The 19,324-nt window shown below is 41.8% G+C and overlaps 2 protein-coding genes across 4 annotated transcripts in view; both read left to right on the forward strand.

Annotated features, from left to right (window-relative positions):
* The window catches only part of LOC121434805 (cilia- and flagella-associated protein 69-like), an 88,244-nt gene that overhangs the window by 16,320 nt on the left and 52,600 nt on the right, over window positions 1–19,324 (forward strand). Inside the window, exons 4-8 of the mRNA XM_041633776.1 lie at window positions 4,575–4,684; window positions 7,533–7,609; window positions 10,131–10,229; window positions 18,547–18,696; window positions 18,799–18,976. Coding sequence (XP_041489710.1) covers window positions 4,575–4,684; window positions 7,533–7,609; window positions 10,131–10,229; window positions 18,547–18,696; window positions 18,799–18,976 — 614 coding nt within the window. The remainder of the gene's footprint in view (window positions 1–4,574; window positions 4,685–7,532; window positions 7,610–10,130; window positions 10,230–18,546; window positions 18,697–18,798; window positions 18,977–19,324) is intronic.
* Window positions 15,594–17,848, forward strand: LOC121434806 (heat shock cognate 71 kDa protein-like). 3 transcript variants are annotated; one of them, XM_041633778.1, is made up of 3 exons: window positions 15,594–16,064; window positions 16,119–16,973; window positions 17,016–17,848. In XM_041633778.1, the coding sequence occupies exons 1-3, from the start codon at window positions 15,651–15,653 to the stop codon at window positions 17,631–17,633; spliced, it is 1,887 nt and encodes a 628-aa protein (XP_041489712.1). In that variant the 5' UTR covers window positions 15,594–15,650; the 3' UTR covers window positions 17,634–17,848. The 3 variants fall into 3 exon arrangements, with proteins under 3 accessions (XP_041489712.1, XP_041489711.1, XP_041489713.1); XM_041633779.1 differs by having other exon boundaries at window positions 15,636–16,973; window positions 17,016–17,077; window positions 17,537–17,848; XM_041633777.1 differs by having other exon boundaries at window positions 15,612–16,973.

Below are 19,324 nucleotides of genomic sequence, written 5' to 3' on the forward strand. Positions count from 1 at the left end.
GAGGCTGTCAGCCCCCAAAGCCCACCCGCAGTTCTCCAAGGAAGGCTCCCATCCATAACCTTTGTAGACAATGCCAATAGCTCAGGATCAGGTGTTGGAATACGTGAGTCTATGGGGAACATTGCTCATTCAAACCACCACACTATATAACTTTGAGGGACACCAATATTAAATCCATAACATGGGCTAAAGATTAAGAGTATTGCTGGGTGTAGTGGCCAAGTGCTTTAATCCCAGCACTTGGAAGACAGAGGCAGGTAGATTTATTACTTCAAGGTCAACCTGGTCTACATAGTGAATTCCAGAACAATCTGGGTTACATAGTGAGACTCTGTTTTGAAAACACCAAAAAAGTAAAAAAAAAAAAAAAAAAAAGAGAGAGAGAGAGAGAGAGAGAGAGAGAGAGAGAGAGAGAGAAGAACATTGCTGAGTTTGATGCCTCATGACTGTAACCCTGGCATTTAGGAAACTGACGGTTACTGTAAATTGGAAATCACTTGTGCTAACTAGTAACTTCTAGGCCAAGTGGATCCACAGACCCTGTCTCAAAAAACTATGTGTGTGTGTTCTGATATGTAAAATTTTTAGACTTAAAATCTACCATATATGTATATTTATTTTTTGAACTTTTTTTAATTTTACATACCAATCCCAGTTCCCCCTCCTCCCACTCCCCTGACCTTACCCCCATCCATTCCTAAGAGGCCTCCCATGTGAAGTCACGGAGGATCAGGATGTGTTCAGGTCCGCTTCTCCTGCTGCTCAAGCAGGTTCCCCAGGTCTGCAGGCTCCAGGCTGAAACTGTGGCTGCAGCTGCTGATATGCCTCTTCCTCAGGCCAGCTCTGGGTGTAGGTCCGGGCTCAGGGTAGCAAACGACTTTCACTCCCAGCACACTGTTCTTTGCAGGAGAGAAGGGCACGCCGTTTAATCTGGAGGCATAATTCTCTGCCTCCTCGAACAAGCTTAGACTTCTTTTCCCACCAGTGTAGAATTTTTTCATCCACAACATGGAACATTTAATGAGGACATTCGTGAAACAATGGCATTTATATATACATTGTCTCCTAACAGAGAAGTATCCAAGTTTTAATTATAAATAATAGTTATTTTTAAATATTATCGGGAACTCTAAAATAGTAATAGACTGATTTGGTTGATGATACCCTTTACCAGACAAATTCTGCCCGCATGGCTGTGCACCAGTCTTGAGCAGTCTTTTCTCCAGGGTGAAGGGGTGCTGTCCTGAGATGAAGAGGGGGAGCTGCGTGAGGACTGTGGGAACGTCTCCTGAGCTTTCCTGACGCCAGGACAAGCTTGGTCTCTTGCATCTTGTTTTATCAATTATACCTTCTGTGAACTTCTTTCAGATTTTCAAGCCTTCTGGAAGTTTACTAGCATAGAATTTAGCTTCTGTCAATTTTTCCATAGGAACTCTGGCTGGACACAAGTCTCCCCACATTTGATTTACAGAAACCCGGGAACACTTGGCACACCTTTACCCTTTACCTTTTACCCTTTACCCTTTACCCTTTGTCTGCTTTGCCCTTCTTTCCTCTCTGCTAGGTTTCGTTTTGTTTTTCACTTTACATACTTGAGTTGGATGCCAGACCCCATTAGTGTGATGATATAGGTCAGATTCACCAGAATCTTATAATCTCTATAAGAGTATGTAATCAATAAGATTATATTCACCATAGGGCTCAGGAAAGTCACATGACGTCCCTCCTAAATCAACCTTTTCGAAACATTAGTGATCAAGCACATGTCTACCTGGCCAGGTGAACTAATCACTGAGTAACACCACTGAGTGTGAACTCAGTTCCTTCAGTAGTGTCTGTCTCTTTATTATCTTCCAGTTCCTGGTATTCGTGGGAACTTGAGCCAGCAATAACCAAGTGTCCCTAATAGTGGGACATTAGTCAGCCATCAGGAACTGGTTTTCCTCGCCTTGCCTCAGATCCTGCTGCTTTTCTTTCTAAGAGGGAAGTCCCATTACTGAGCTTCTCCACAGCCAGGGTGCTCAGGCTGAACAATCTGTCCACTGCCGTGTCCCATAGCCTTGTGAACCAGTGACAGGCTCTGCCACTACTCATTGAAGAGAGTCCCAGTTCAAGCAGTGAGGGTGCTGAGGAGCACGCGGTTATCGTATTCTTCCTTCTGGGCCATGATTAGTGCTTCTGTCTATATGTTGAGTGATGGGATTTTCCTTCTCTGCTAAAGGTAAGATTTGAGGGATGTCTTCTATCATGTCAACCATGTCCACTTCCTCACTGCCCATTCTTAAGACATGTTAAATCCTGGATTCTCCCTTCTTCTCTATGAAAGGTCAGATCCACCATGTCCTTCCTTGTCCATTGGTAAGCCCCACCCCCACCCCCGCATCTTGGATCTGGGGTTTCCCCTTCATTTCTCTTAACTATCAGACCTGAGGGGTGTCTTCCATCACTTCTACTTTGTTCCTGTCCTCATCACTGTTGGATTCTTCCCATGAGTCCTAAGTTTCTGGACCTCAGGAAAGGCTTTCTAGTACCGCTCTGACTTATGCTCTGTCCCTTCCATCATGGCTTATGGCTCTTGGTTGAATTCGATCATTTCTAGCTGCTTGGCAGGAGTGCTGTAGAAATTATCCACCAAATTGGAGGCTAACATGGAGGGCGATAGTTTCATGTCCCTTCCCATTCTAACTCCTCTTTAAACAAGCACTTTCTCTGTCTGCCTCATTTGAACATGCCATTACATATAGCAGTGGTCATGCCAAGATCAGCACAACTTGCTGGCCCCTCTTGTCACCTGTGCTACATCACCTGTGCTACTCTTGGTGGACTGCCATGCAGTGTCTAGTCCGTGGACTGTGGTGGACTGCCATGCAGTGTCTAGTCCGTGGACTGTGGTGGACTGCCGTGCAGTGTCTAGTCCGTGGACTGTGGTGGACTGCCGTGCAGTGTCTAGTCCGTGGACTGTGGTGGACTGCCGTGCAGTGTCTAGTCCGTGGACTGTGGTGGACTGCCATGCAGTGTCTAGTCCGTGGACTGTGGTGGACTGCCATGCAGTGTCTAGTCCGTGAATATTGTCAGAGTGTCTACTTACTCATGCAGGGGATCCCATTCATCAAGGAGAATCACTCCTATACCGCATAAAGATGATGACCAAATTTGGATTCCCACCCCACCACCCTAAGGTGTTCCATCGGAGACAGCTCAGACTTGGCTGCACGTCCTAGCACACATCTCAGGGAGCATGCAGCCACACTACCACAGGAGCACACCACCCCTTACCACACGGAGGAAGGTACCATATTGGGGCGGTCCTCCGCGGACATTGCCTTCAAACTGATGAGCCACAGGGGCGTGTCTCATCACGCGTTTCTGGAACCATACAATCTCTCTGTCCCAACTTATCTTTGCTTCTGTCTGTTCCTGTTTGACTTTTCCTGGGGAGACATGAACAGACCTATTTAACTCAGAAAAAGCACTGATGACAAACCAAATAAACAGTTCCGCCCAAGCCTAATTTAGTGACTTTATTGGGGTTACTTGCAGGACCACGGATGACTCAAAGCACACCTATCACTAATGACAGTGAGAATTCACAACGCTGCGTCCTTGCAGCCTGTGTTTACCGCCCCTCATAAATTCCAGCTTGTAAGATTTTTTTTTTAATTTCTAAGGCATAGGAGCCGCTTCTTCCTACAGGAGTGAATGTTTCAATTCAGAGGTGATTGCTACATAACAGAAGTTAACAGAGGTGTTCCCACCCCTGCCTAAGCAGCTCACGGCAAAGCTAGAGAAAATAGGATGCAACCCAGATCCTGAAGTCATAACCACCATGATCTCTCAGATATCAAGCAAAGTCAAGGAGATTTAGTTTTGTAGTAATCATGCTTTTTTAAACATGCAAAATAGAATATGTTTTTATCTGAAGATCTAGAAGAGGTACATTTGGCTTTTATGTGAGTTTTAAATAAAATAAAATCCCAACCAATTTAATGCTAATTAGAAAAATGCATCTGGGAGGGCAGTGGTGGTGCACACCTTTAATCCCAGCATTTGGGAGGCAGAGGCAGGCGGATCTCTGTGAGTTCGAGGCCAGTCAGGTCTAAAGAGCGAGTTCTAGGACAAGCTCCAAAGCTACAGAGAAGCCCTGTCTTGAAAAAGAAAGGAAGGAAGGAAGGAAGGAAGGAAGGAAGGAAGGAAGGGTGGCGTGGAATTGCTTTTGCTAGCAGTAGGCAGCCTGTGTTAGGGAAGGTATATTGTGAGGTGGATGTCTGACACAAACATCCCAGTGAAAACCTACAAATATAAATACACACACACCCCTGAACAAAATAAAGTACTACATTAAAATAAGATATGAGCTGTATCTGTTTGTGTTTTGAGTTGAAATAAAGGTTACTAAGACAAAAATAATGTTGCTAAAATATAGTTACAAACTTTTCGCTTTAGACTTCAAAGTAATAATTAAAATAATGCTTACCACATTTAACAAGATAGAATTTTATAAGCTCTCTGGAGGAAAGGCCTATAGACTTGTTTACAAATCTATGATGATTTTATTTCTTAACAAAACATTGAAGCCTCTAAGGGATCTGGCACAGGTGTTTAAAATCCTGGGTCTGTGTGCAGAAAAAATTCAAAAGCAGCCCTGTTTTGTGGAACCTGCATCTGACCTTATAAAACTGTGCGGGTAAGTTGTTTAACTTTACTTTGTACTGCTATATACTATATTATGCTTTGTTTTTTATTGCAAAGGTATCGGATATAGAGTGTATCAATAATATAGAATTTAGCTGGGCAGTGGTGGTGCACACCTTTAATCCTAGCACACAGGAAGCAGAGGCAGGCAGATCTCTGTGAGTTCCAGAACAGTCTGTTCTACAGAGTGATTTCCAGAACAGCCAGCACTACACAGAGAAACACTGTCTGGAGAAAAAAAATTTGTGTATGTATGTGTGCGTGTGCGTGCATGTATGCATGCATGCATGTGTGTAATACAGAACTAAAAAACAAAACTTAAACAAGTTGGTGGCAGGATTTGGACAGTTATTATTTCAAATCTTGCAGTCTCAGATTGCTCCAGAAGAGATTATATTGAAGTGTAAAATATTTAAAGTTGTCACTCCTGCGTGATTAGTAAGCAGGTGAAACTAAAGGATTGTAGTTTTTTGAGAGGATCTTTAAATAAATTTAGCGTTACTTAGTTTGATTTTCTTTTTTCTCTTTCTTTGAGAAATTTGACTCTCACAAATATACTTAGTTCTGTGTCAGGTTTCATTTGATCTTGTAATTTTGAATGAGGGAGAAAAATATAAACTAAAGGTAAGAGTTATGAAATTACCCTGCCCTACCCTCCTCTACTGCAGTTCCTGCAGCAGCGCTGGAAGAAGCACAGATACATAGAGAATGCTTCTTTGCTGCCACACAGTGGCTGCTCTAGACGCTGCTTCAATGGCCATTTTCTGCTCCCTGAACTGTTAGTAGAAGAAACTTCTTAGTTGGAAATGAGTCATTTTGGTGATTTTGTCTTCTAAATCTATCTACCAATTTAATATTTTAAATAGAAAAGTGATATTATTAGTAGGACTATGTATATATACAGGGACATTCCAAGTCTTAAATTTAGCAGAAGCCAAATAAAAAATTCTGGAGCAATTTCTGTATTATACTAAAATAATGAAAAATGATTTCCCAAATGCTTACACTTGGCCTTTTAAAAAGAGATCGAATAAATAAGGAAAGAAGTTTCTTCTAGTGCTGTCATGCTGGCCTCTGACTGTTTTGTGGACAGCCCTTTCACTGTGGGTGCTTGCAGGACCTAAAGACTGGGTTCACAGCGTGACCTCCAGGGTCGCTGCTCCACAGAGCTGCTCCTTGGTCTGTGCGGTGTCCCAGCATGCCATGCTGCAGCTCTGCTCACCTCGCTCTTCCCTTCCCCTCCCTTTGGGGTTACTCACGTCACTAATTTTTTATGTTTCAAGTTTCCACCTATACTCATCATTTCGCTACACCCAGTCCTCACTTGGTTGTCTTCTCAAGAAAAGTTTGGAGATTAAAAAATTGAAAATACATCAAGTTTTTTCTCTTTGGTCTCTAATATGCTTGTTCATTGCACCAGGAGCACATCTTATTTTCTGTTTAGCTTTTGAGTTGGACTTCCCACACCTCGACTCTTTATCCTATAGGAATCTCCTTTGGCAGAAAATGAGAAGATGGGACAAGATATTTAGAGCTTTAGGTTTGAGATCTTTAGCTGTCCGTCAGTCGATTAGATAACCAATAATGTTATTTTTTTCTAATTTAATTCTAAAGGAATGAATCCCCATAGAAATTACAGAATTGTCTCTTTGTAGCTTGCCTTGATATACTTTTAAATTCAAATTAACTTGTGTAGTCTAAATCTACATATAATAATTCTCAGTGCCTCTTTCCAACTACTGGGTAAATGCTTTTGGAAGACATGAGCTAGGAGTCATTTATATAAATATGTTATACTTCAAATAGCACAGGAGATTCAAACAGTTTATATTTTAAGAATTAACTTTCATCTGTCCCTTGAATTTTAGAATAATGACCCACAATTCATAAACTTGATCTTCTGTGATTTATAAATAAGTATTTTCAGATAACTTTGATTATTGTAACTGTGAATTGAAAGTCTCATAGAATCAATATTTTTAAAGTTGGATTCCTTGTTGTTCCCCGAAGCATTCTGTTCTTTTGTAAATACTTCCAATCCAGTTCATATGGAGGGGCCCTGACCTTCAGGAAGAAACAGCCCATTAATCTGGTGCTTCCTGCTTTACAAACTTCAGGGAAAGACATTAAACATGTTTAAGTTTTAGTTGAATCTTCCTAACTGTGATTATAACTATAATTTGCTATGACTTTGCCCTCAGAAAGATGATAAATAAGTGTTTTATCAACAGGGATGAATGATTACTTTATTGGCTTGTGCCTCTCTTCATCCTTTCTTTGTTTTTGTTTTTGTTTTTTGAGACAGGGTTTATCTGTAGCTTTGGAGCCTGTCCGGGAACTAGCTCTTGCTAGAGATCCACCTGCCTCTGCCTCCCGAGTGCTGGGATTAAAGGTGTGTGCCACCACCATCCGGCTTGCCTCTCTTCATTCTTTTTTTTTAAATATTTATTTATTTATTATTATGTATACAATATTCTGTCTGTGTGTATGTCTGCAGGCACCAGACCTCTTTACAGATGGTTGTGAGCCACCATGTGGTTGCCGGGAATTGAACTCAGGACCTTTGGAAGAACAAGCAATGCTCTAAACCACTGAGCCATCTCTCCAGCCCGCCTCTCTTCATTCTTATGGAAGTGTTTTTTTGTTTTGTTTTGTTTTTCTCTCTGGTTGGTTAGTTAGAAATACAGTTTTCTTTCTGATTGTTGTCCCTGCTCCACACTAAAGAATACAATCGGCCAGGAGACAGTATCGCTTTATTCTTTAGAAAATGAATACCCCCCTTTGTAAGTGATGCGTCAATCCACTGACTAGTAATTCTGACATCTTTGTTCTTATTGAAGCTTGCCATTTTTGAAAAAGAAAGTATCAGATGAAATAACTTATACTGAAGACACTGCTAATTCACTTGCTCTTCTGGGTAAGTTAAGATGTCTTAGATGGGGACTCTAAGATGGCAGGACCAATGTGGGGAAATGGGCTTGTCTGCTTTCACTGTCTCCTTGACCATCTCTTCCACCCAAGGCTCTTCCCTTATTTTATAGTTGAGAGTTATTAGGGTGTGCTCAATGATGACTCTGGAACTATTTTCTCCTGAGGTGTTTGAGGCAGACTTTTACTTTCTGTACATGTTTGATTTGATGTATAGTTTAGTTGTGGGTTTGTTGACCTTTTTTTCTTAGTTCCTTGAGAGGTTCATGCGACATATTTTGACACCTCACCCAACTCTTCCTAGATCTAACCCCCCAATTTTGTAGTGTACTTTTGCCCATCGAGACCATTTTGTGGGTGTATGCTCTTTCACTAGAATGTGTCCTCTTTGAGAAGTGAGTTTCTCCCTCCACCAGCAGTGATCAATAGCCAGTGCTCCACCCTGTATCTATGCTCCCTTACCCACTGGCCAGTGCTCCACCCCGTTTCTGTGTTCCCTTAGCCACTGGCCAGTGCTCCACCCCATCTTTGTGCTCCCTTACCCACTGGCCAGTGCTCCACCCCATCTTTGTGTTCCCTTAGCCACTGGCCAGTGCTCCACCCTGTTTCTGTGTTCCCTTACCCACTGGCCAGTGCTCCACCCCGTCTCTGTGCTCCCTCGGGCTCTGCCACTCCTGCTGGAATTGAACTAAACTTTCCAGTAGGCTCAAATTAAAGCCCCGTCTTGATGGAGTTCTTTCCTCTTTTATCCTCAGAGAATCGAGCTCTCCAGTTTACTCCTCAAGCTGATCCTGCTGACTCTAGTTGTCCTTAGGCAACCAGACAGCATGGGTCACATGACAAAGGTCATTGCAGAGTCCCTCCGATTATCTTCAGATTCTCCTAGGGAACATTCTCTCTTAGTCTTACATAGTTTCCCTGAGACTCACTTCTGTCTGCCTCCCCTACAAAATGAGTAGACCTTCTCCTGGAGAATATTCTTGTTGGACTTCAAAGGAATAAATACAACCTAGCTTGGATTATTGAATTAGCCAAATCAGACTCAATAATAGTATAGATGCCACTGAAAAGAAACCCTGTGTCCTTCATCCTCACCAGAAATCTTGAACATACAATTATTGCTTTTGAGTCAAAGAATGCCCCCAAATTCCTCTATTTCAGTCTGCCAGCAAGTTGAGAGCAAAGCTAACAGGAATTTAAGGAAAGAACACACTGTGAAAGACAAGTTTCTGAGTCTCGTTAGAAAGAATGCTGGCCTATTTGTTGTCAACAGTACACAAGTTTCTGAGTCTCGTTAGAAAGAACGCTGGCCTATTTGTTGTCAACAATAACTATCACATGTGGCACTTACCAGTATGCTAAACATTATTCTCAGCCCTTGTCTCATGTGAAATCAATCTCTGCAGCATTCTTAAGTGGTAACTTATGCCTGGTTTACAGATATAAAAATCAAAGCTCTAGTTTACACGTGGAGTGTGTAGCAGAGCCGGAATTTACTCTTGGATGTCTGGCTCCAGTACTTATATTATTAGTATCATTCTCTTCTTTCTGGAAATGACAAGCTGACATAATTGAGATGTCAAATATGTAAGGATAGATTCAAAGTATTATGGAGACATGTATGTACATATGCATATATGGTCACAGACTATCATGAACTATATCCCTTCATTTCACACAACAGTAGAACATATGTAGGATAGTGGTCCTGGCCAGATGGTGGTGGCACATGCCTTTATTCCCAGCACTTAGAAGCAGAGGCAGGCAGATCTCTGTGAGTTCGAGACCAGCCTGGTCTACTAGAGCTAGTTCTAGAACAGGTTCCAAAGCTACAGAGAATTATTTGGAAAACCAAAAAAAGAAAGAGAGAGAGAAGGAAGGTGGTCCTATAAATCTATCATTGAGCCAAAAAATTATATCACCTATTGATGGCATAACTTTCCATAGAGCAACTCATTATCCACATTTTTGTGGTGATTGATGGTGGTAGAAGCAATGCCCCATTGCCAGTTATATGAAAATACGTGAAAACACAGCGGTACAGTTGTATGCAATGCGTAACACTTGATAAGTGACACGTGACTGTGTCCCAACTTTGTGTATTTACTATATTTTAGCATTTGGATAAATAAATGTACTTTCTACTTAACCATTTTTGAATTAACTGTCAAACAGTATGCTCTCTGCCAGCAGCCACTGCTACATCTTACATTTACTGTGCATCTTAGTTCTGTTCTCTCTTGGGCTTAATGTCTTGTTTGTGTGAGCATGAAATATGTTATCCATATAAAAATAACACCTAACAAGGAATTTCCCAGAAAATACCCCATATGAAGTGATGGGTGACGGTGGAACAGTGTGTGTGTTCCACATGATCACACATGTAATTAGAAGACCCAGTATGAACATCTGATGGGATTTTAAAATAACTATTATAACCTTGGTATTATATGCTTACATTTTTAAATGAACTTATATTATTACACCACTTCCCTTTATCCTCCTGGCAGGTGAACTGATGAAAATACCGAGTTCTAAATTAAGGATACAAATTTGTAAGTGCATCGTCGACTTCTATCATGCTGAGCCTCCAAAGAAGCACATTCCAGGTAACGTCTCACTTGCCTTTCAGTGACAGCTTGTCTTTGGGAAACAAAAATTCATCCGATATTATTTCAACAAACTTTGAAAACACAGGGGCTTGTGTTTTTAACACATAAAAATAAAATTTTTGTGTAACTTTGACTTCTTCAGTTACATTTAAAAGTTGTATAAGTATTTTTATTTTAGTTTGGGGATTCACATCAAATTTTTGTCTTGATGGTAAATATTTATGACCCAGTTGATAAAGTTGTAGCCAGTTAAGTTTGTTACTAGTAGTATTTCTTAGATTGTAAATAAATTATTTTAACCACAATATCAATACATTCAAGTAGATGTTAAATTAATAATACTGGTGCCATTCTCTATTATGTTTGGGGAGAACTCTGTAATTTGTAGCTAGACAATCTTAATATATAATGGTGAGTAGATTATGTCAAGCATTAGCATTGTGAGGATATAATGTATTTAAGACATATTTCTTATCTTCGTTGATTATATTATTTTCAATCAATATGGTAAGGGAGGGAATAAATAAATGATATTTTGAAGTTATGTTTTTAAATAGATAAAAATCAGTCTATGGTAGTAAAAATACGTAGCTAAGGAGATGATCACAAGACCTCTGAGTTAGTGAAATATACAAGGAGATTATTGAGTATACATTATGAAGTCTCAGGTAGACAGATTGGGAAATTTAGTGGATAGTAGACATTGAATCCTAAAATCATTAGAGATCAGAAAAACAGACTTGAAATTCACTGAGTGGAAAGGAAAACTGAAGCTGTCAGTGATTGAATTAGTCAGGAAATAAATCATGTGACCAGCAAGGGAGCAAGAGGAACACTGTGGTGAGTGTTCATACTGAGAGCTGGAAAACATGCTTGAAAGAAGTAAGGGAAACGTTGAAGTCTAGAAACGTTCAAAAGTTGAAGAGGTTTGTCTGGTGTCACCATCACTGAGATCCATGTGTGCTGCCGAGATCACAGGCTGCTCATCTCTGGTGTACTGTCACCTGGCCATGGCTGTTCTCTCTTGAAAAAGACACATGAAAAAGCCAGAACATTAGAGAGAAGTACAAAAACCTCATGGGAAACCTAAAGGCCAATGGTAGAAAGATTATGAACATAGAACTATGTGGCCAATGTGGAGAGATGCTGAGCCAGATTCTGAATATTCTGAACTGAATATGCCTCCTGGTGTAACCATCAGAAACCTGGGTTGTGGAGAAGTAGAGCTTGCCTTTCATCTCCATATTCACCCTCCAAAGCTCAGCCTGCTCACACACTAGACCAAATGAGTGTCAGGAAAGAAGAGCAGCCCTGTAATCAAATGTAAGGAACACAGAAGAGCTACCCTTCCTGTGCTTTCCCAAACATGAAACGACACAGAATGGTGAGAAACCTTACAGAGATCAGCAAAGCAGGAAAGCTTACATGACACTGCCAGGCCTTGAGACACCTGGTAACACACAGTGGAGAGAAACCTCGTACATGTAAAGTGTGTGGTAAAGCCTGTGACTGTCCACTTCATCTCTAATACGTAAGAGAAGTTGCTCTGGGGTGAGAGTCTGAGTGTAAGCCGTGTTGGGGGAGCATGTGGTTTATCTAGTTCTGTGTGGAGACATGCATGAATTGTGTAAGCCATGTCGGGGTCGGTGGAGCATGTGGTTTATCTAGTTCTGTGTGGAGACATGCATGAATTATGTAAGCCATGTCGGGTGGAGCATGTGGTTTATCTAGTTCTGTGTGAAGACATGCATAAATTATGTAAGCCATGTTGGGGGGAGCATGTGGTTTATCTAGTTCTGTGTGGAGACATGCATGAATTATGTAAGCCATGCCGGGTGGAGCATGTGGTTTATCTAGTTCTGTGTGGAGACATGCATGAATTGTGTAAGCCATTTCAGGGGGAGCATGTGGTTTATCTAGTTCTGTGTGGAGACATGCATAAATTATGCACGTGAGCAGTGTGAGAAAATCTTCAGCCGTCCATGTTTCCTTCAAGTGTGTGAAAGAACTCACATTGGAGAGAAACCTTATGTTTGTAAACACTGTGATAAAACAATGTGAGTGTCACAACAAATAGCTTCAAACACGTGAAAGAACTCACATTGGAGACAGAACTGTATATGTAGGCAATGTGGGAAATGCCTGAGGGGTTCAAGGCCCTTTGCATCTGTGAAAAGATTCATAGATTAAATAATCCTTTCTTGTTTAAGCACTGTGGTGAAAGCTTCCGCTGCTCAAACAGAAAACTCAGTGTTATAAGCAATGTGGGAAAATCTTCATTAAACCCAGAACTTTCACAAACATGAGAGAACTCATGCTGGAAAGGATCCATGAGCAGCAAGCATGGGAAGTGCTCATTATCACATGACTGACTTTTCCTGACCCAGGAGAATGCAATTGTAGAGAACTTGTGTTAACATAACTGTGGAACAGCTCTAGTTATCTTGATTCAATTTATAGAACACTATAGTGAAACACCTTCATAGAAAAAATACGCAAAGTCCTCACTGGAGTCCTGTGTCAGAATGCGCTCCACAGCGTGTTGGTGTGAAAAAATATTTTTTAAAACTTTCAGTTGTCACAAGTAATGTCAAAGGCTCATGAAGATTTTTAGGGTAGAATAAGCCTGTCAGTGTACCTGGACGAGCATGAAGCAAAATAATTGGTGTAGCCTCTTCTATAAAAATATTCACCCTGAAGGAAATATTCAAAAGTAAGAAATAAGTCAATTTGTGTTTACAGAGAAAGAAGCCGAAAGACACCTATGAATGAATGAAATGAATTAGTGAATGAAACGTTTTGTGAAGAAAGGTGGTCTTGGTATCAGTACTGAAGAAATTTCTGTAATGATGGATGGAAAAACCAAGCTAATGCCATCCCTAGAAAGCTGTGGTGAATGTGTGAGGTCTATTGACAGTGCTGATCCTATAGCAATATGAAAGGGTCATGAGAACAGAAGCAGTCACTTGGGAGCGAAGCAACTCATAAATACAAACTTGTATTTAGAATTGAAATGGTAAAGCAAACAAGACGATGGGGAACCAGCAGCTTAGCCGGTAGCAAGATCAATGAATGGTTGTTTGACTTTTGTTGTTAGCTTTAGGATGTGGAAATGAAGCTTGCAGGCAGATAAACTACAAGTTCCTAAGTGGGAAGTGGAAAAGCAAAATCCTCAAAGTGAACATGAGACGTTGTAAGCACAAGCTTAGAATTAATTCAGCAAAATAGAGACCTCTTAAAGAAAAGGAAACAGAATTGGCAAGATGGTGCAGTGGGTAAAGGCATCTGCCAAGGCTGGCAGCTTGAGTTCAATCCTCAGGACCCACTTAGTGGAAGGAAAGAACTGACGCCTTTAGGCTGTCCTCTGACCTCTACGCACTTGCCTTGGCACACATGGGTCATGGCACACATTGCGACAAACATGTACCAAAAGAAACAAAATTCAAATAAAACAGAAATATCTTAAAACTTAATTTAAAGCCAGATGTAGTGGCACATATCTTTAATTCTAGCACTCAGGAGGCAGAGGCAGGTGGATCTCTTTGAGTTCAAGGCCAGCCTGGTCTACAGAGCAAGTTCCAGGACAGTCAGGGCTAAACTCTGTCTCAAAACACACAAACAAAGCAAAACAAACAAACAAAAAACAAACCCACTTTATTAAGAAGAAGAAGAATCCAGGCAGCAGTGATGCACACCTTTAATCCCAAAACTCGGGAGGCAGAGGGAGACAGATCTCTATGAGTTTGAGGCTAGCCTGATCTATAAGAGCTAGTTCCAGGTGACAGCTAGGGCTGATGCACAGAGAAACCCTATCTTGAAAAACCAATAAGAAAAAAAAAGAAAGGAGGGAGGGAGGAAGACAGTGGTACATGAATTAAGACAGAGAAGTTTTGAGGTACAGGGAAGTGAGTGTAACCTGGAAATTGGGAGTTGAAGACAATGCCCTTACTAAGTTGGTTCCAAGTCATGGTCATGGCTGGATGTCTGGGACCAGAGCTAGAAAATCCTCAGCAGAGTGATTGGGAAATATATATAGTCCATGATGCTGGCTGTTACTGTGTCCTTGTATAGAAATGTAAAGTCAATGTATACTCAAGTGTAAAGCACTTCAGGTCATCTCTATGAAAGACTTATACAACTAAAATCATGAGTTGGGAAAGTATTTTGTTGGTGAGCTACAGTAGAATATAGAATTCTGTATGGAATGTGCTATGAAAATTATGTTCATATATTAAAAATAAACAGCAAGAAATATATTGAATATTAATATTACCTTTAAATGGTAAAATTATAAGCAATTTTTATTCTCCTTTGTATTTTCATGTTTTAAATTTTGTATGTATCTGTGTGTGTGTGTGTGTGTGTGTGTGTGTGTGTGTGTGTGTGTGTGCTGTATATGTGTATGGTACATGTATGTGTGGTATATGCTCACATATGTGTATAGGTAGCTAAGGACGTTGGGAGTCCTGCTCTGTCACTTCCTAATCCTTGGAGACAGGGTCTCTTACTAAACCTAGACTTAAACTGGTAGCCTGTAAGCCCCAGAAACCTTCCAGACTACCCACAAGCTTTAGAGTCACAGGCAGGTGTGTAGCCATGGCATGCTTTTTTGTGTTTGTGTTTGTTTTTGTTGTTCTTAAGTTTGTTTGTTGTTGCTGTTGTTGTTGAGACATAGTGCCTCTATGTCCCCCTGGCTGCCTGGCACTATCTGTGTAGACCAGACTAGCAGAGAGCTCACAGAGCTTTTCCTGCCTCTATGTCCCCCTGGCTGCCTGGCACTATCTGTGTAGACCAGACTAGCAGAGAGCTCACAGAGCTTTTCCTGCCTCTATGTCCCCCTGGCTGCCTGGCACTATCTGTGTAGACCAGACTAGCAGAGAGCTCACTGAGCTTTTCCTGCCTCTATGTCCCCCTGGCTGCCTGGCACTATCTGTGTAGACCAGACTAGCACAAAGCTCACAGAGCTTTTCTTGCCTCTGCCTCCTGAGTGTTGAAACAGAAGGCGTGTGCCACCATGCCCAGCCTGTGCCAAGCTTCTCACCTTTGTGTTAGAGATTCAAATTAAAATTCTCATGCTCTTCCCTGGTGAGCCATCTCTCCAGCCTCATGGTGAGCATGCAGGGCACACCCCAGATAACCCATCTCAGGAATGGACAGGGCCTTGTCTATGGCCCGGAGACCAAACTCAGAAAGTTAGGACAAACTGACAGACATCTAGAACAATGTCATGGTTAAAGAATCTAGTTGGTTTCAAAAGTCACGATGTCAGGGAGTTGTAAGAGAGACCACTGGGGAAAACAGCTTCACCCTACCGTGGTTCATTTACTCCCTGCGGGTCTCATTGAACGCGGCGCCAGCTTTGGGGGCAAATCGGTGCGGTGTCCTCGCCAGCACAGCCGGTCCTACACGCGAGCAACCATGTCTAAGGGACCTGCAGTCGGTATTGATCTTGGCACCACCTACTCGTGTGTGGGTGTCTTCCAGCACGGGAAGGTGGAGATTATTGCCAATGACCAGGGTAACCGAACCACACCAAGCTATGTGGCTTTTACTGACATGGAACGATTGATTGGGGATGCTGCGAAGAATCAGGTTGCGATGAACCCCACCAACACAGTTTTTGATGCCAAACGTCTGATTGGACGTAGGTTTGATGATGCCGTTGTACAGTCTGACATGAAGCACTGGCCCTTCATGGTGGTGAACGATGTGGGCAGGCCCAAGGTCCAAGTAGAGTACAAAGGAGAGACAAAAAGCTTCTACCCAGAGGAGGTGTCCTCTATGGTTCTGACTAAGATGAAGGAGATTGCAGAAGCTTATCTGGGGAAGACGGTTACCAATGCTGTGGTCACAGTGCCAGCCTACTTCAATGATTCTCAGCAGCAGGCAACAAAAGATGCTGGAACTATTGCTGGCCTCAATGTCCTTCGAATTATCAATGAGCCCACTGCTGCTGCTATTGCCTATGAGCTAGATAAGAAGGTTGGAACTGAAAGGAATGTGCTGATCTTTGACTTGGGAGGTGGTACTTTTGATGTGTCCATCCTCACAATTGAGGATGGAATTTTTGAAGTCAAGTCAACAGCTGGAGACACCCACTTGGGTGGAGAAGACTTTGACAACAGGATGGTCAACCATTTCATTGCTGAGTTTAAACCAAAGCACAAGAAGGACATCAGTGAGAACAAGAGAGCTGTCAGGCGTCTGCCTACTGCCTGTGAACGGGCAAAGCACACCCTCTCCTCCAGCACCCAGGCCAGTATTGAGATTGATTCTCTCTATGAAGGAATCGACTTCTATACCTCCATTACCCGTGCTCGATTTGAAGAATTAAATGCTGACATGTTCCGGGGCACTCTGGACCCTGTAGAAAAGGCTCTTCGAGATGCCAAACTAGACAAGTCTCAGATCCATGATATTGTCCTGGTGGGTGGTTCTACCAGAATTCCCAAGATTCAGAAGCTTCTGCAGGACTTCTTCAATGGAAAAGAGCTGAACAAGAGCATCAACCCTGATGAAGCTGTTGCTTATGGTGCAGCTGTCCAGGCAGCCATTCTATCTGGAGACAAGTCTGAGAATGTTCAGGATTTGCTGCTCTTGGATGTCACTCCTCTTTCCCTTGGTATTGAAACTGCTGGTGGAGTCATGACTGTTCTCATCAAGCACAATACCACCATCCCTACCAAGCAGACTCAGACTTTTACCACCTACTCTGATAACCAGCCGGGTGTGCTCATTCAGGTGTATGAAGGTGAACGAGCCATGACCAAGGAGCTCATTCAGGTGTATGAAGGTGAACGAGCCATGACCAAGGATAACAACCTGTTTGGAAAGTTTGAATTTACAGGCATCCCTCCAGCACCCCGTGGTGTTCCCCAGATTGAAGTCACTTTTGACATCGATGCCAATGGCATCCTCAATGTTTCTGCTGTAGATAAGAGCACAGGCAAGGAGAACAAGATCACCATCACCAATGACAAGGGCCGCTTGAGCAAGGAGGATATTGAGTGCATGGTCCAGGAAGCTGAGAAATACAAAGCTGAAGATGAAAAGCAGAGAGATAAGGTTTCCTCCAAGAATTCCCTGGAGTCTTACGCTTTCAACATGAAAGCAACAATTGAAGATGAGAAACTTCAGGGAAAGATCAATGATGAGGACAAACAGAAGATCCTAGACAAGTGCAACGAGATCATCAGTTGGCTGGATAAGAAGCAGACTGCAGAGAAGGAAGAATTTGAACACCAGCAGAAGGAACTGGAGAAAGTCTGCAACCCTATCATTACCAAGCTGTACCAGAGTGCTGGTGGGATGCCTGGAGGAATGCCTGGCGGCTTCCCTGGTGGGGGAGCTCCTCCATCTGGTGGTGCTTCTTCAGGGCCCACCATTGAAGAGGTGGATTAAGTCAATCCAAGTAGAGGTGTAGCATTGTTCCACAGGAAACATTTGAAGGACCCAAATTTAGCAAGTTACATGGCAGTTTCAAATTCAAACTGCTACAATAAATTTACTGGGCATTCTCAATACTTGAACATAGAACGTGTGCACAGACACTGAAGTAAGCATTGCACTTTATAAGCACTGTATCCTAAGTGGAAAATGCAATGTCTATAATAAAACAGGTGGAAAATGGAATGTGTAATAAAAATATTTAAATTGGCATTTACTCCCTGCGGCTACAAACAGTGAGGCAGGCACCCGTAGGATGAGCAAAAGTGACATTGTGTCTCCTAGGACCTACAGCAGAAGGAAACTCTTGTAAGTCATGTTCAGCTCCCCTAAAATACCCCTGCATTCACAGTCATTTACTTCTCCCCTCTTACTTACTGCTGATATGATGTAATTCTTATCTCTTGAAAGAGTTGAAGTAGTTCATTGTCACATATAGTGAGAATGTAAAGTATTTGGAACCATGCTATTTGCCTTTTAGAAAGTTATTACTTACTGACACAATCTTGGGTTTTGTTTTTTAGAATTTAAGATGTATTTCCAAAATCTGTGGGTTTATTTCAAGGACAAAAGACCATGGCATATTGCAAATTAAATGTTATTGGACACAACCATGTCCCTTTTTTCATTTTATTTATGGCTTTATTCTTGCTATTGTATGATGCTACAAATCTAGAGCTAGATAGTCGAGACACATATTGTAATAACCTGCAAAGATTAAATATATACTGTCTATCCCTTTATAGGAAACCTTCCTATCTCTATACTGTACACGGTTTAGATGCTGTATGTTCTTTCAAACGTTTTTTACATTGTTTCTATAGTAACTGATGATTATGTGAAATAACTGTCCCTGTTGTGGTGTTAGGCTACCAGCAGGTGAGCTCATCGTACAAGGTTAAGATGGCTGAAGTTGGAGGACTGGCGAAAGCAATGGTCCAGTCCGTGCTGCTGATCGAAAACCAGCTTGTTGAGAAGCTGTGGGTTCTTAAAGTTCTCCAGCATCTCTCGACTTCCGGTGTGTATGGTGTTGCTGAATTTAAACATTCCATTGTCCGCTAGCTTCCTTTTTCTCTAAAAGACGATGCAATATAAATGGTTTGTTAAATTTCATTTTCAGAAGCTAATTGCATTTTAATGGTGAAAACCCAAGCCGCCGGCAGAATCTGTGCTCACCTCAATGACCCAGATCCTTCAGGACAGCTTCTATTTCGTTCATCGGAAATACTTTGGAATTTGTTGGAAAAATCTTCAAAAGATGAAATTATACAACAGCTTAGTAACTTGGAATGCCTGCTGTAAGTGTATGTGGGTAGATAGGAATGTCATTTGCCTTGAACCATAGCCAGTCATAGATTACTAAATTTTGAATCTGTGTTTGACTGAACTTTTGATTCATCTGATGGCTGTGTCTCATGCCATTGCAGAAATAGAAGAAGCTACACTTTTTTGTTCTTTTGTGAATTCTGAACTAGGTCTCGTGTAGCAAGCTGGCCTAGAACTTGCAGTATAGTTGAGTGCGGCTGGTCTCCCTCCTCTTCTTCCCCAGGACTGGGATTACATGTAAGTGTGTACTGCCATGCTCTGAAGAAGCCACAGTTATCGAATAGGATGCTCTCAAAGTATCAAACTCTGGAGTTGATTGT

This window comes from Microtus oregoni, unplaced genomic scaffold (genome assembly GCF_018167655.1).
Source record: "Microtus oregoni isolate MIOR12 unplaced genomic scaffold, Mior012 000044F_ref0000062, whole genome shotgun sequence".
Classification (NCBI taxonomy): Eukaryota; Metazoa; Chordata; class Mammalia; order Rodentia; family Cricetidae; genus Microtus; species Microtus oregoni.

Bases quoted from the DNA above. Each gene is read 5' to 3' on its own strand.
- LOC121434806 (XM_041633777.1), top strand. From the start codon at position 15,651: ATGTCTAAGGGACCTGCAGTCGGTATTGATCTTGGCACCACCTACTCG. The intron at 16,974-17,015 runs GTGTATGAAGGT...GAGCTCATTCAG, and splicing joins AGCCGGGTGTGCTCATTCAG to GTGTATGAAGGTGAACGAGC.